Source organism: Condylura cristata, unplaced genomic scaffold (genome assembly GCF_000260355.1).
Source record: "Condylura cristata isolate star-nosed mole 26May11 unplaced genomic scaffold, ConCri1.0 scaffold00023, whole genome shotgun sequence".
In the NCBI taxonomy this organism is placed as follows: domain Eukaryota; kingdom Metazoa; phylum Chordata; class Mammalia; order Eulipotyphla; family Talpidae; genus Condylura; species Condylura cristata.
The window spans coordinates 34,230,900-34,245,746 of NW_004567124.1; the positions used below are offsets into that span (position 1 = coordinate 34,230,900).

The 14,847-nt window shown below is 54.3% G+C and overlaps 1 protein-coding gene across 1 annotated transcript; it reads left to right on the forward strand.

Annotated features, from left to right (window-relative positions):
• The first annotated feature begins 662 nt into the window (after positions 1 to 662).
• On the forward strand, positions 663 to 4,020 carry ODF3L1 (outer dense fiber of sperm tails 3-like 1). Its single transcript, XM_004687587.1, has 4 exons — positions 663 to 783; positions 2,002 to 2,112; positions 2,870 to 2,983; positions 3,539 to 4,020. Exons 1-4 carry the CDS (start codon positions 663 to 665, stop codon positions 4,018 to 4,020), a joined length of 828 nt encoding a protein of 275 aa, XP_004687644.1.
• Positions 4,021 to 14,847: the final 10,827 nt, after the last annotated feature.

Genomic DNA, 14,847 nt, shown 5'->3' on the forward strand with positions numbered 1-14,847 from the left:
AAACACAGACTTGGAGAGAAGGGAGGGAGTATTCATTACCTGGGAAGTTGGGTGGACTGGACAGAGGGGAGAGGGCTAGGGGAGAGCTCTGAGGGCCACCTTAGAGGGCTGTGTGGGTGGCAGGGGCCCTTTATCAATGACCCATTGGCTCTTCATTCCTGACCCAGCTGTCTGGGCATGACAGGAGTGAAGAGCTTTCTCCCCCGTCACTCACCTCTCCTTTTCCTTCCCTGCTCCCTGGTTCTGGGGACCCTCTGGACTGACCCTGATTTAGTATAGTCTGGAGTATGGGTAGTGAGGCCAAATTCTCAGCGTTTCACCACTAAGTGGCCACCATAGAATTTCCACGCCACAGTTCTAGCACCATGGCAACTGAGGGAAATAAACACTTTCATAGTCCAAGTTCTGCAGTGATGTCATTGTAGCTGAGCTTTGCTGAGATTCACTGGGCTGTAGCCTGATCCTCAACAGCTTCAGCTGCTCGGCTGGACAACCAGCATCCCTCCTGCCCCAAGCTGCGTCTGCAGTTGGGTGGGGGTAGAACTGAGAGCCTGGGGGAGGGGCACCCTGAACAGCCTCTCCCTCACTCTCTGCACAGGCCCAGCTCTTCTCCTACTGCTTTGGTTTTTCAGTAACTGCTATTGTTTCTCCCATCCCCATTCATGACACTCCCCAAGGGCCTCCACAATGCTGTGTTCTATGGGCAGCACCCAGAGAAGAAGGTGTCACTACCCTCCATGAAGGAGGTGAAGCAGACCCCTGTGATCATGGCAAAGCTCAAAGGTGAGAGCACCCACCTACTCATTCGGGCCCACTACTCTGCGGGGCTGCTGAGGCTCCAACCTTCCAGCCCTGCCTCCTGCAAAGACCCTCCATGCTCCTGGAGGCCTATGGGAGAGAAGCCTCTAGGCAGAATCTCTATGGAGTATTAGCTGCTGGGGATTTTTAGGGGAGTCTGGAAGGGAGGGACAGGGAAGTGCTGTGAGACCAGTTTTGGAAAAGGCTAGGGATTTGGGAGAGCTTTTAGTCCAGGTTAATTTTGCTTACATCTCTTGAATTGGGCTCTCATGGGGAAAGCAGGCAACTAATTCTTACTACACTGTTAATGATTGACTGTTTCTCTGTGTGAGAAGTAGCTTAGTGTTTAAACATTTGGACTTAGTTGGCTGGTTGTCTCAGAATTTTCACATGTCCTTTGACTTAGGAAAAATTGATACTTTTTTTTTAACCTCATATATATATATTTTTTTGTATTATTATTATTTATTAATGAGGTAACATTGGTTAACAACACCAGGGATGATTCAGAGCTCACAGCTTTTCAGATGCATGTTACCATGCCACCCCCACCAACAAGGCACCCACCATCACACCGTCTCTCAGCAAGTTGCTATTTCACACCTGAGTGTTTTCATCACTCAGAGGGGGAAAGCTAGTATTCATCTTATAAGGTTACAGAAAGGCTTAACAGAAATCATCCACATAAAATGTTTAGTAGAGGGCCTCTCTGGTGGCCTAGGGGTTAAGTCTCAGTGCTATTATCCTTATGGCTTGAGTTCCATCCACCACCAGGGAGCTGACCCACATGGCACAGCAGACTTCTCCTGTCTCACCTGCACTTCCCTCAGCAGTCTATTTCACTAGATCCGTCTGTCCTGCTCCCCACTGTGTGTCTGGTGAATCCTCACACCCCCTGCACTTCTGGCCTGAAATTCAGTGCTTCCATGCTTAAAAATAAAAGGTTAGTAAAGTACTTGGAACAGAATATTTTTCAACTTGTTGTAGCTCTTGCCTGCCTTACTATGCATTTCTTAGCCAAGAGAAATTGCATTTTATCTGGGAACGCTGTCCTTTTCCACAGGAAGCAGCTGGATGGTGGGATCCATGATAGTGTGGCCCTGTGGGACCACAGCACCCAGTGCTCTCATGGTACGCCGTATTGGGTTGTATTACCTCAGGTCTGGTGTGCCCAGACTGAGGGCAGCCTTGTTCACCTCCCAGGTCCAGGGCCTGCCAAGTACCTTCGGCCATCCTGCACTGGCTACATAGACCACGACACCTCCATGTTCCAGGAACCAGCCTACACCCTGCATACCCGGCACTCGGAGAAACGTGAGTGTTCCCCATGGTCCTTGCCATCTGGGTGTTAGATGGGTGGTGTGAGGACGAGAGGCAGAGAGCCATTCTCTGCAGCCACAGGCCCTGGGAATCAAGGCCTGCCCTGAGTGGGCCAACCAGGTGGCCTGTGGAATGCAGAAGGAAGCCACTGGGGCCACCCACAGACTCCCTTCACAGGCACCTCCAGGTTGAGCTTTGAAGGGACACCTTTCCGACTGGGCCCTTTAACCCTGATGGCCATGAGTTCACTTGTCACTGCAACAGGGCAGGAATGACTAGGAGCTGTGGTCCCCAAAGATTCCTAGGTGGTTTAGAAGCCCCCAGTTGGGAGCCAAAGGCCACAGGAGGGTCAAGGCCATCGAGAGGAGAGGCTGGGCAGGGCGGAGGTATGTATCGGATTAGGGTAGCTGGAGAGATACCTCTTCCTCAGGGGACACCCTTAATACTGTGCCTCTCTCACTGCTAACAGTCACTGTGCCTGCTGTCACCCTTTGGCACCGGCCCCTGACAGGTGGGGGGCTAACCAAGCAGCTGTTCCTCTGAAAAGCTCTTGAGAAGGGCAGCTCATGCATTAATAGCCCATTTCCCAGATGAGGAAAATAGGGTCCTGGAACACGGGCAAGCCAGTGCAATAGAGGGGACACTTTGCCCCTCTCTTGGTGGGGGGAGGGGCCGGCCACCTGGAGGTAGGCCAGGGTCACCCTGGGGCAGCCCTTGGAACTGACTGGGCCTTTGCTTGGCTGCCCTGCAGGGATTGTGGATGTGCACAGCCCTGGGCCTTGCTATTTCTTGGATCCCCAAATAACTCGATTCGGAGTGTCCAGCTGCCCACAGGTCCCCATGGAGGAGCGTATCTCCAACCTGCGTAAGATGGGATGGGGAGGGAGGCGGGGTGGGAGGTGGGATATGGGGCCCACCCTTCGGACCTGAACAGGTCTTGAGGTGTGTCTTTGGATGTGCTGTCACACCAAGACACCGCTGTCACAGGTGGGCAGTGACGTGCTGTGTCACAGTACTTACATCTTGATGCCCATGTTAGGCGTACATATCTCAGGGTGATGTTAATGCTACGAAGGTGGTGGAGCTCACAGCATGCTAATGAGCTCAGGCACCACTGTGATTTCCATTTTCTTGGTGCTGTCACAGGGACAATTTCAGAATTCTGACAGCCCACGGGATATTTTGATGACCCTTGTGGTTTACATTTTGATAATAGTGTCACAATTTTGAGGTTAGGATGTAAGTCCCTCTCCTGTCCGCAGCCCCGCGCAAAGGTGGTGACATCCCTTTCAATGCCCAGGTGGTTCTAGTGATGTCACACCAGGCTGGCCAAGTCCAGCCGGACCCATCAGTTGGACTCAGGAGGTGCAGCCTGGCTTCCTGTCCTGAGATACCTCCCCTTTCGTTTGCGCCCTTTCAGGCCTGCTCTCCACCCCAGCCTCCTGCCACTACCACTCGGAGAAGATCCCCCCACTTGATGAACGCAGGGCTCCCCAGTACACGTTCGGCTACCGGTGCCCATACAGAGTGATGGACCCCAACCCGGCCCCCAACCAGTATCAGCTGCCACTCTTGCTGGGGCCTAACATCCCCACCAAGCGATCTGCCCCTTGCTACAGTCTGGCCTCCCAGGACAAGAACTGGTTCTACAAGGAGGACGTGGCAGGGGGCCCTGGGCCCGCCATGCATGCCCGGCCCGAGCCATCTGTCTACCAGAACCGCAGCCCCAGCTACAGCATGGCCAAGCGCTTTGGCTACCCGGTGGAGCACACACCTCGGCCCGGCCCCGGCTCCCACGAGGTCCAGCAGGTCACAGTGCACAAGCCCCGAGCACCAGCCTTCTCCATGGGCATCAAGCACTCACCCCACTTGACCCCTCTGGTCATCGACATTCACGACTGAGCGCCTACTGCGCTCACTTCCCCTCCCCACAAAAGTTATTTTTCTATACCACATTGAGTTGAATAATTGAGATTTCTAATAGCCGAGCCGGTGCCTCCTGTGTCCAGCATACAGAAGATTTTAAATAAATATTTACATCTTTTTATTCCTTTGGTTTGCAAACACTGAAGACCGCTTTCTTGGGGCTCTGACTTGGGGGACACTAGGAGATATTATGGGGGTCCCTGTATTGCAGAAGTTCTGTTTCAGCTCACCAGGAAGGGCCACACATGTCCCCCACGGAGCCCTGGCAGAGTCTCTGGAGAGCTGAGTTCCAGCCACTAGTGTGCTGTGTGACCTTGCCTTTCCTAGCACTTCACCTTTGGGCCTCAGGGCTGCCCTGTGGGCAGTGGGGTGGGTCTGGAGGACGTTCAAGTCCCTCCAGCTCAGAGCTGCAGACTCTGACCCCTGACAGTGTCAGGAGAGGAGCAGGGCAGGAGGTGTGGTCAGGGGAGGGAGGGCCTTTCAGCTTGGGAATGGAGCTAGGACCCCTGTGGGGAAGGCCTCCAACTGGACCTGGCAAAGGGAGGGCACTCTTGATGGTTACGATGAGGGCAGAGGCATGCACAAGAGGTGGGGGCTGCAGGATAGGGCAGCAAGGACCCTCAGAGAGCAGGAGCCTGAAGGCAGGAGTCTTGTTGGTAACAGCAATGATGGGTGGCTTGGCGGGAACTCGGGCTTTGTCCTCAGTGTGACGGGGCTAGACAAGATGCAGTCTTTGCAAAAGATTCTCTGGGTAGTGAAAGAAGGCTGGACTAGGATGGGCAGAGCAGGGGGTTGCAATCCTAGGGAGGTGGAGAAGGATCAAGGAGACTGCTGGGAGGAGCTGCCTCCTGATGTTGCTGGTGGGTCCCTGGGCAACCCAGCTTAGCAAGCAGCTCTCTTAGAGGAGAAGCACCAGATGGCCAGGAGGGGGCAGTGTTCCCTCTCTTTCTGAGTCTAGCCCAGCACCCACTCCCCCACTCCCCTGCTTCGGTTTTTGGACAGACAGCTGCCAGTGGTCTGGAGTGGGAGCTGGAGTCTTTGGGGATGATGCTTGTCTTTCCCTATTTCTCGATATCCAGATCCCCCATTCTCAGTCTTCCCAGATCTCCTGGCCACTTGAGGCATGAGGGACCCCTATCCTGCCCCCAGGCTGGGGCAGATGGCAGAAGAGGCAGCAACTATGCGGCCAGAAGGATTTAGGAAGGAAGGGGGGGGGGGCAAATATCCTCCAGGCCCCGAGAGTCAGGCAGAGGCATGTTCTGCAGCTCCTGGTCCCTGCAGTGGAGGGAGCAGGAAGGGCCCTGCTGGCAACAATGTGCTCCTGGCGCACCTGGGGAATTTGAAAATATTCCGGTTTTAATTCAAACTGAAAATTGAATGGCGGAACTAACTTTGGACAAAAAGGAACAGCAGAGATTATTTTTGGAATATTTTCAAAAACCAGTATTTTACAAACGGGCTTCTAGAAAACCCCAAGGCGGTTTTCTGTGTGGGCCAGAAATTCCCTCCTGTAGCCCACTGCCCGGCCAGGGTATTGTGTCTGTCCTCCAATCCCCCAGGCTGGCCCAGGGAAGCTCTTGAGAGAGCCAACAAGCTCGGGACCCATCTGTCTTGTGGCAGATTAGAAAGATGTCATTTTGCCGACAATGCCATTTATCATGGTGGCTGCAAAAATTAGTGATGCTTGGGCTGAGCGTGTTGGTGGGGGTGGGGGCTGGCAGGTGGCAGCAGCTGACACTCTCCTGTGCCTCCAGGTCGGTTGCTGCAGACCAGTAAGTGTTTTCTGATTTAGAGTTTACCCCATGCTTAGGTCTCCCATTGGAAAAATAAGGAAACTGAGGCCCAGGAGGTCAGGGCTCAGCGTATGAACAAGGTTGGAGTTCAGTCTATACCCAGAGTCAGGGCTCAGCCTGGGTGAGACCTCTGACTTACATGAAGACTACATCCAGCTTCAGTCCGGCACAGACCTTCACCCCCACCTCAGCTCTCATGGGACATGGGTAGGCTCTGGAAGTGAGCTCGAGAGCAGGCACTAACTCTTGGGGTGGATTTGTGGCCCCAAGGGCAGGTAAGGAGGCTGGAGGGTTCTGAATGGACCTCTGGGGAATGAAGATGTTTGGAGGAGAGAGGGTCCTGCCAAGAAGGGGCCGAGACTCCAGGAAAGATGAACGGAGCCTCCCTTGTGCCTCAGTCCCCCAAATGACAGGATCATTTAGCTTAGGACTGACCTTTTGGCAAAACAGCCCTCTTTTGGCCTTTCCTCCCCTGGGGTGATGTATCCAGGTAGCTGACCTGCAGAAGGTTGAGGGAGCAGTGGCTCCCCGCCGACATCGACTCAGCTTCTTTTGAACAGTCTTATAGGGGACCAAAATTGGCCCAGCAGGAAGCGCTGGTCTGATTCTTGCCCCACTTCAATCTGAACCCTCAGTACGTAGGCCCAGGGCCTGGCACATGGTAATACAGATGCCATCATTCCGTCATTCAGCAAAGGTTGGCCTCTGAGTCCTAGAAGTACTGGCCCAGGTAGTCCTGCCCTCCAGGAGAGCAGGGCTCTCGTTGGGAGGATAAGTAGCAGCTCTCTTCAGGCATGAGCCAATATTGGAGGGGAATGCACCCCAGTGCATGGTGGGGTGCCCACTGGATTGCCCCCTCTCTCCAGGGGCTCTGGGGCCTGGCCTCCAAGTTGGCTGACCCAGGTCAGGATTTAGTAGCAATACTCTTGTGTCCTGGCTTTCCTGGCTGGGGGGCAGGTCTGTCGTGTTATCGTTGCTGAAGAGGCCCTGGGGGTCCTTGTCACTCTGGCCCCTGGGACCTGGGAGGTGGTGAACCTGGGCAGGAGCAAAAGAGGGGGCCACATCAGCAGATCATCCACAGGCACCCAGGCAGAGTGACCCCCAGCCCTGCTCCTCCCACACCTGCATGGAGACAATGCAGACGTCTTCACAACATGCATCGCACACGTGTGCATACATAGCACACATTCAAACACACGGCCTTGTTAGCTACACTCAGGGAAGATGGGTACAGACACCCACACTACCCATGCACGGACATCACCTGCTGCGCACGCCTGACTCTCCAGGCACCTCTGATCTCTGCACCTCCCCGCGCCTACCTGGGATGGCTCTCACTCTGTGCACTGCTGTGGACAGACACACCCTGAGAACAGAAACACCCTGAGAACACTCCGTTTCCTCCCTACAGGCACAGATGCAGGTGCTTAGGGGGGTTCTCTTGCTCAGGAAGGAGTTGGGATGATTGTCAGCCCAGAGTTGCCCCTGGCGCTGGCTCTCAGCCCTCCAGCCTGGGATCTCCTGATGGGATGGTTGGGTGTGAGCCCTTGCCCAAGGCAAGCCAGCCCCCTGTGGGGCCTGCCTTGGGGCCACTGAGGACAGAGCTCTAGACAAGGCTCCTGCCACCACCCCCTTGGCCCTGGCCCATGGGGCCACTGAGGACAAGGCTCCTGCCACCACCCCCTTGGCCCTGGCCCATGGCCTGGTGGTATGGAGGAGCAGGCAGGGAAGCTCAGGGCCCCCAAGATGCCTGATGGGTTAGAAATGGCCTCTCCACGCTCACTGACCCTTCTGACTCCTCTCTCCCCTGGGCCAGTCCATGGTCTTCTGTCTGATTTTCTCCCTCTCAGTCTTTCTCCTCCCCTCACCCCCACTTTGCCATCTCTTCTCTTCCTCTGGCTCTCTCATCCTCCTGCCCTGTTTATCTTCTAGAATAAAGATCGACATTTTCAATTACCCCCTAAATAACACAGTGTTCTTGGAGGTTCTACAAGGGGAGGATTGTGTGTGCACATGGTTAAGGGTGACTGGTCGGGGGGCCTGGGGTGCCCATGGCCCCACTGTCCTTTGTTTGCGCTTTTCTCTGCTGCAGCCTTCATTTTTTCCTGGGAGACTGGGAGCACATTTCCCTCCAGGGGAGGAAGGGAAACAAAAGAGAAATAAAAAACTGTCACTGCTGTCTTGTAAACACAGTGTAGTGTAGAGTGGGGCTCAGCGGGAGAGAGGCGGTGGGAGAGGCAGGACAGAGAGGTGGGGGACAGGGGAGTAGGGAGGGGAGAATAGCCACTAAGCAGCAAGCACTGGATGCTGAGAAGGGGAGAATGAATGGTTGATTGTGATGGGGGAGACCAGGGGGGCCCTTGCCCTGGGTTCCAGGCAGGGTCAGGCTTTGGAGACACTAAGGTAAGATAGATACATCTGGTCTGTCAGAAAGGTCAGAAACAAAGCTGTGTGTTTAGGGATCTGCCCTGTGTCAGGCACTTAGAGAAGTGGCATCAGAGAGGGTAGGTGACCTGCCCAGTGACACACAGCCAGGTGTGTGGGCACCAGGCCTCCAACCCAAGTCTGTCTGTGCACAGGTCCCCTTTACACAGCCTCTGTTATGGGGACGGGCCCGGGAAAGAGAGTTGGGGATTTGTCTTTGCCAGGCCTGATGTGTGACCTTGAACAATTCTCCTCCCCCATCACACTTTCCCCATCTAAAAACTGGAGAGTGTTGAGTGCTCCGCAGGGCTGTGGGGGAGGATCAAATGTCTGGAGGTGGAGGGCCACCCAGCTCTGGCTCCTTAGAGAGCCAGTCGAGGGTGCAGGGGAGCAGAGACCACCCAGTATTGGGGGAGGTACCTATCAGAGCAGCTGTAGTCTCAGCATCTGGAAGGAGGTCGGTCCCCGGGTCACTCCCTGCTACCACCTAGTGGCCACATTTGGGTACTGCAGGGGCCGCTCTGGAAGGGCTGATTGTACTCATCTGAGTAAGGATCAGAATCTGGTTTCTCTGAGCCCATTTTGCACGGAGAAGAGAGGGACTCATCTCTAGGTGACCCAGGGAAGAAGTCTGGACTGGGGTTGGGACTTGAATTCAGGGCAGGTTGTTTCCTTTCAGTCCCATGGTGTTCAGAAAGCCCTCAGGCAGCTCCACATCCCTCACTTGAAGTTACCTCCTCCAGGGAGCCTGCCTTGGTTTCCTCCAGCAGGACATTGGCTCACTTCTGCCCCGCAGCCCTACACATGTCTTATCCTAGCTTCCCTTCCTCCTCTTTCTCCACATACCCTCAACTGCTCTCCTCCCCAGCTGTGAGGAGGAAATCAGGCAGTAGGGGTCCCCCAAGACCTCAGGGATGCTGATGGATTTCTTCACCATCTAGGGAGCAACTACCCAGAGTCCTTCTCTGTCTGGGACTTAATCTGGGTTATGTCCCTTGAACCGCATAATCACGTTGGCAGCTCAGGGCTATTTCAGAGCTCCATTTTCCAAATGGACTTGAGATTTTAGACATTCAAAAGGGTCTGTGTGTTCTCTGGAAAGGAGGCCTCATTTGAGAATGAAATCTGCTGTGGCCACATGACCAGACGCTGAACTGGCTGGTCCAGCGGGCTTGTGGACTAGGTCTCAACTCCTGTGACTGTGTGACGCTGGGCAGGCCGGCTCCTGTCAGGTCCTCTAGTTTTCATCTGTGAAGTCTGTGTGTGTTCTGGATTCCCTTGGAGGTCCATTCTGGCTCTGGAATTTGGCCTGTCTGGATTTGGCCCTGGGAGGGAGCTGTTCCACAGGGCACTGGGGAGGGGTAAGCAAGTGGCGGGTCTGGGAGGGTAGAGTGGTGGCCAGAGAGCCGGCCCTCAGTGTACCTCCCACTCGGGAGACTCATGGGCTATGACAGCAGGAGAGGTGTCCCTCTCAGAGACAGGTTCAGGGAGAGGGGCTGCCCCTAGGCCTGGGAGCCTTTCCCTCTGCTGCCTGCCACAGTGGGGAGTTTTTCTTGGCAGGAAACAGCCTCATCAATCAGTGGCAATGGGGGCTGACAGGTGGCCACTCCCTGCTGGCCGAGTTGGAGGCAGCCTCATAAATCCCACGCCAGGTTGGGCTGTAAATTCCTGTGATTCACACCGGCCTCTCAGAGGACAGAGATGCTGGTCTGTGGGACAGGCTGCTGTCCCCTCGTGGGATGGGTGGATGGTCTTTTCACCAGTCTGGAGCCCTTGGCTCACTCCCTGCAAAATGTGACTGTGGAGCCCAGAACAAGTTCAGCCTGAGACCTGGCGAACTCTGCCCTCATTCAGGGCCATTCTTGTGCCTTACTCACCCTGGGGTCACTGTGTGGACACCTTTGTGTGCTCTGAGGTAATGGGGGCCTATGGCCAGAAAGGGCCATCCCACTTACCCGATGGGCTCTGGCCTCCCGTGGAGATTAAGGGGATGGGGTGGGGACCAGGATTCCCTCTGTGTCACCTCCTCCAGAAGGCCTGAGAACAACAGCCTCTGCCCAGGCGTATGGTCATCTGTCAACTTCTCCCAGTAATTTTCACATGCTCGTACTTTTCTTGACTCCCATTTACTTCACATTGCTCTTTCAATTAGCTCACTTTTTTTTTAATAACAGTTTATTTTTACATCATTTTGTACATTTTTTTTCCATCTCAATTGTAGTCCCTGCGGGTTTCCCATCACCAAGTCACCCGTGTGCCTTCACCATAATCCTGTGCACATCCCTCCCCACTCCCCCGTTTTTTATCCCATTTCCCACTCTTCCCCCACAAAATGTCTCTGGTATATGGTTATTCATTATTTTTGTTATTTTCTCGCCTGGTCCATTATACTCCAGCTATGAGTGAAAACATCTGGTATTTTTCTTTCTCTTTCTGGCTTCTCACTAAGCATGATCTTTTCCAGCTCCATCCAAGTTGCTGCAAAAGACATGTGTTTCTCTTTTTTGGTTGCTGAGTAATATTCCATGGTATATATGTACCACATCTCTTTAATTCAGTCATCTCCTTTTGGGCATTTGGGCTGCTTCCATGTTTTTCTCAATTAGCCCACTTTTTAAATTTCAATGTGTGTTTCAGCCTGGCTTCAGTGATATTTGTGAAGTAAAGGGTTTGGCGTGTTGGTTAAACACACATAGTACATGGGAATATACACATGAAAATAAACACAGAGATGGAACAGCACTCACTATTTCTGTGTATTATCTAAAATAGTCCCGTGTCTCACCAATGGCGCATATACACCATCCTTTGGGAAAAGTTGCTCTAGTCCTCTTTCTCTGTTTTTGTGTTTTTTTTTTAGCCAGAAATTTTAATTTACAGTTACTTATTTTGATACATTCTCAACTTTTTCAAGTTTTTAAAACAAATATTCACATTTCTTGATTACTTTTCATAAGGATTTCATCAACTTACACTGGACATGTCAATGTAGACATGTCCATATTTTGCATTTTTTAAAAAATTTTACAACAGCTTATTTTTACATCATTTTATACATTTTTTCCATCTCAATTGTAATCCCCGCGGGTTTCCCATCACCAAGTCACCCGTGTCCTCTGTCTTTGTTTTACAGCCAAGAAACTAAGGCCAGAGAGGTGCAGGAAATTGCCCAAGGTCACACAGTGCTGGGCTATCTGCCAGCTAGCTCACCTGACTGTCCTCAAGTCCTTTTTCTGGAACTGTTGGTGGAGGGACAGGTGAGGGGACAGGTGAGGTGCAGTCCTTGGGTCTCCTGAGTCCTCTGGACACCAGGCTCTAACACGGAGGCATGTGCTGCCAAGCAGCTTCCTGGAGGCAGGAAGGAGGGTCTCCTGGTGGGACTCGGTGCTGGCTCCCCCACTGCCTGCCTTCTTGGGGCCCAAGGCTCCTGCACCGCCTCAGGACTGGAGGGAGCTGGGAGGGGCCTCTCGGGAGATGGAGCAGCCTCAGCAGCAGCCTCTCCCTGGGGAGCTGCTTACTGCGGAGATAATTAGAGCACGGCTCCCAGGCTGGCATGGAAGCCGGCCTCATTAGTGAATGCCTTTCCCTGAACCACCTGCACTTTCTACCTTCAGGCTCCTGTGTGCACCAGCGGGACTGCCACTGCCATGGCCCCAGAGACTTGGCACCGTGGCTCTTGCTGGGGACAAGGCTGCCAGCTGCTGGGAGCTGGGCAGGACGCGTGTGTGCAGGGTGGTCAGGGCGAACGTACTCTGTGCACACACATGTGTGGGCACACTCACACGCCAGTGCAAGCATCTCATAGGTCTTCACACACCCTCGCAGAACACAGACAGGCAGCCATACCTGTGCCAACCTCATTCAGTCAAGGAGGCACTGAATGCTTGGCAGTGCTCCCCAAAGGCTCTGGGGTGGAGGGGGTGCCTAGCGCTCGGGCTATGCCCTGATCTGTATAGTTAATTGCACTCTATGGCAAAATCTCTGAATGACGTTTCTCTGAGCGTACTTCATAGTGGGGATCGCCGGCACGTGCTCCCCCACCAGGCTGTCATGGCCAGGCAGCCTGTCTGGACAGACTGTCCAAGCAGCGATCCCACAGAGCCCCAGGCACACAGAGGCGGGCTTAAATGTGAGTGCACAGCTCACAGACTGGTGCGGCATGCCGAGTGGAGTCCATCACTAGCCTGGGGAGGGAACCCACCGGATATCCTGCTGCGTGCCTCCAGGCTCGGGCGTGCCAGGGGGACAGCACACGGATGCGCACACGCCAGTGGGACTACAGACATGCAGAAGCACTCGACGGGCCCAGGGGCGGGGCACCCACCTCTGTAAGCAGGTGCACGGCCTGCCGGGTCATGCATTGATTTCCTTGGAATATAACAAGGGTGGGGCGCTGGGACTGGTTAGTTCCCTGGGGGAAAGCAAGGAGACAGGAACTAAGGACACATTTAATGGATTCTTGTCATTCCTGACAAAGGGAGAAAAGGAGAAGAGAAGGGAGAGAGGGGTGGGTGAGGGTCAGCTGAGGTGGGGAGGTGATGAGGGGGTGACAGTGTAATGGGTGGTCCCTAGGAAAAGGGAAGTTCCAGGTTCCCTGCCCCACCCAGAAGGAGGGTGGAGCTGAGCAGAGAAAGAGGAGAAGAAAAAGGAGGAAGCAGGATGGACAGCCAGAAGGAGACCTGAGGAAGCCACAAGGAGCAGCAAGCATGTGAGGAAGAAGCCGTGCTTGTTTCCTGACCCTGGACTGGTGAAGGCAGATGTGGGTGAGAGACCTGTAGGGAGGTGACTATGGCAGTGTTTATGTTGATTTTGATTTTGCTCTTTTCTTCCCAGATTTGTCTGGCCATTTCTGACCCTTTTCCATGGGTCCCAGCCAGAAGGTGCTTTAGTCTTGGGGCAGCTTTCAGGCCTTGCTTTGGGCCAATCCCTTTTGGGTTGACTTTTGACCACGAGGGGATGGGTAACTTCAGGTGATTGATTTAGAAATTATATTCTTTGTATTCCGTATTGTATATTCACTGTATTAAAGTCCCTCATCATTAAAGCTTTATATGTTTTGTCTTGATGTGGCAGATGGCAGAACCCACTTAGAGCAGGCAGGTTTGGGACTTCGGGGGTGCCCCCTCTCTCCCTGTCCTGTAACAACAGCAGGTGTGGGGTAGCCCTTGGGGCAAGGGCATTGACCCTTTCAGCTCATGAACATCCTGACTTGGTTCAGTCTCCAAGCCAGAGGACCTTTGAAGGCAAGTGGTTGACTGATGTAGAAATGTCCTTGCTGAGCCCCTCTTCACAGCCCTGGGAAGGGGAACTCACCCTGACTCTCACTGGGTGGAAATCTGCCCCCCAAACCTCTACCCTCAGCCCCTCCTCTGCCTGTGGATCCATCGGCTCAAGGGCTGAGGGGCTCTGAAGTCACAAGTTCAGGTGAAGGGAGACATGAGTGCTCAATACATGGGGACAACCCCATGGTCCCAGGCCTGCCCTGCCCTGGTCCCAGCCCATGACAAAGCCAGAGAGTCAAGGGTGATAAGGATAGGGACCCTGAGGGACAGAGAGGATGCACAGCCGTGGCGGGAAGACAGGTGTGTGGGGTGATCCAGGTGAGCCAGAGAGGCACCCGCAGAGGAGAGCAATGGGGAAGCAGGACAGCAAGAGGTAGGGGGAGACAGACCCTGGTACAGAGAGCCACAGGAAGACCCAGCGCCAGGGAGAGACAGGCTGACTACCACTTTCCCCACCAGCCAGCGGTCAGCGGGGTGTGGGGAGGAGTATGAGGGGTCAGCCCTGGCCCTCTGAGGATACCCTGTGACTTTGCATCACCCAGCCTCGCTGTGCTTGGCTGTTGGCTTATAAAGTGGGGACCCACCCTGCTCTGAGTGAGCCCTGAGGTTCTCTGGGGAGGCCAGCCTGGCCTTTTGTCCCCCTGTTTTGCCCCTGGGCCACTTGGGTCTTTCGAAGCCCCTAAGGTGGTGGGCCAGGTGGAAGACGGCCTCTCGGGGGGGGGGGGTACAAAGTGCTGGAGTCACCAGCACTGACTACTGCCCGAATACTAAGGACGCATAAATACCCATTTTCAGGTGCATGACAGATGTGAACCCGGGAGGGGCAGCCTCAGTGGTAATTTTCAGCCATGTGACCTGGAGGTACCGGCTCACACGTTTGGTTTCCAGAGTCTTAGCGATGCTGTTATGATGGCTGGTTGCTGCTGGGTCCCTCCCCCAGACCAGTCAATCAAGACCAGGGATCACTGCCTGTGCTGGGTGGTCAGTCCTAAGTCTCCCATCTTTTCCCTCCAGCATCTCCCAGTCAGGAGGGAGTGGGGGCGGTCATGTCTATGTGGGGCCTGGCACATGCTCTGCTCTGGTGTCCTGGTGGAATCTCTGGCTCCTGCGTGAGAGCTTCTGGGTAGGAACCAGAGAAGCCCCCCTCAGGCCCAGGCCTTGAGCTCACCCAAGAAAAGAGAGGAAAGCCCCCCAGGTGGGAGAAGGCTGCAGCACTGTGAAGCTCTCCACGCCACTGCAGCATGAGTTTGATCCCCAGCCAGGGAGCTGACCCACATGGTGCAGCAGACCTCTCCTGACCTGCC

Coding starts and splice junctions, on each gene's coding strand:
- ODF3L1 (XM_004687587.1), top strand. CDS start 663: ATGACACTCCCCAAGGGCCTCCACAATGCTGTGTTCTATGGGCAGCAC. Junction 784..2,001: donor GATCATGGCAAAGCTCAAAG/GTGAGAGCACCC, acceptor TTCACCTCCCAG/GTCCAGGGCCTGCCAAGTAC. Junction 2,984..3,538: donor GGAGCGTATCTCCAACCTGC/GTAAGATGGGAT, acceptor GCGCCCTTTCAG/GCCTGCTCTCCACCCCAGCC.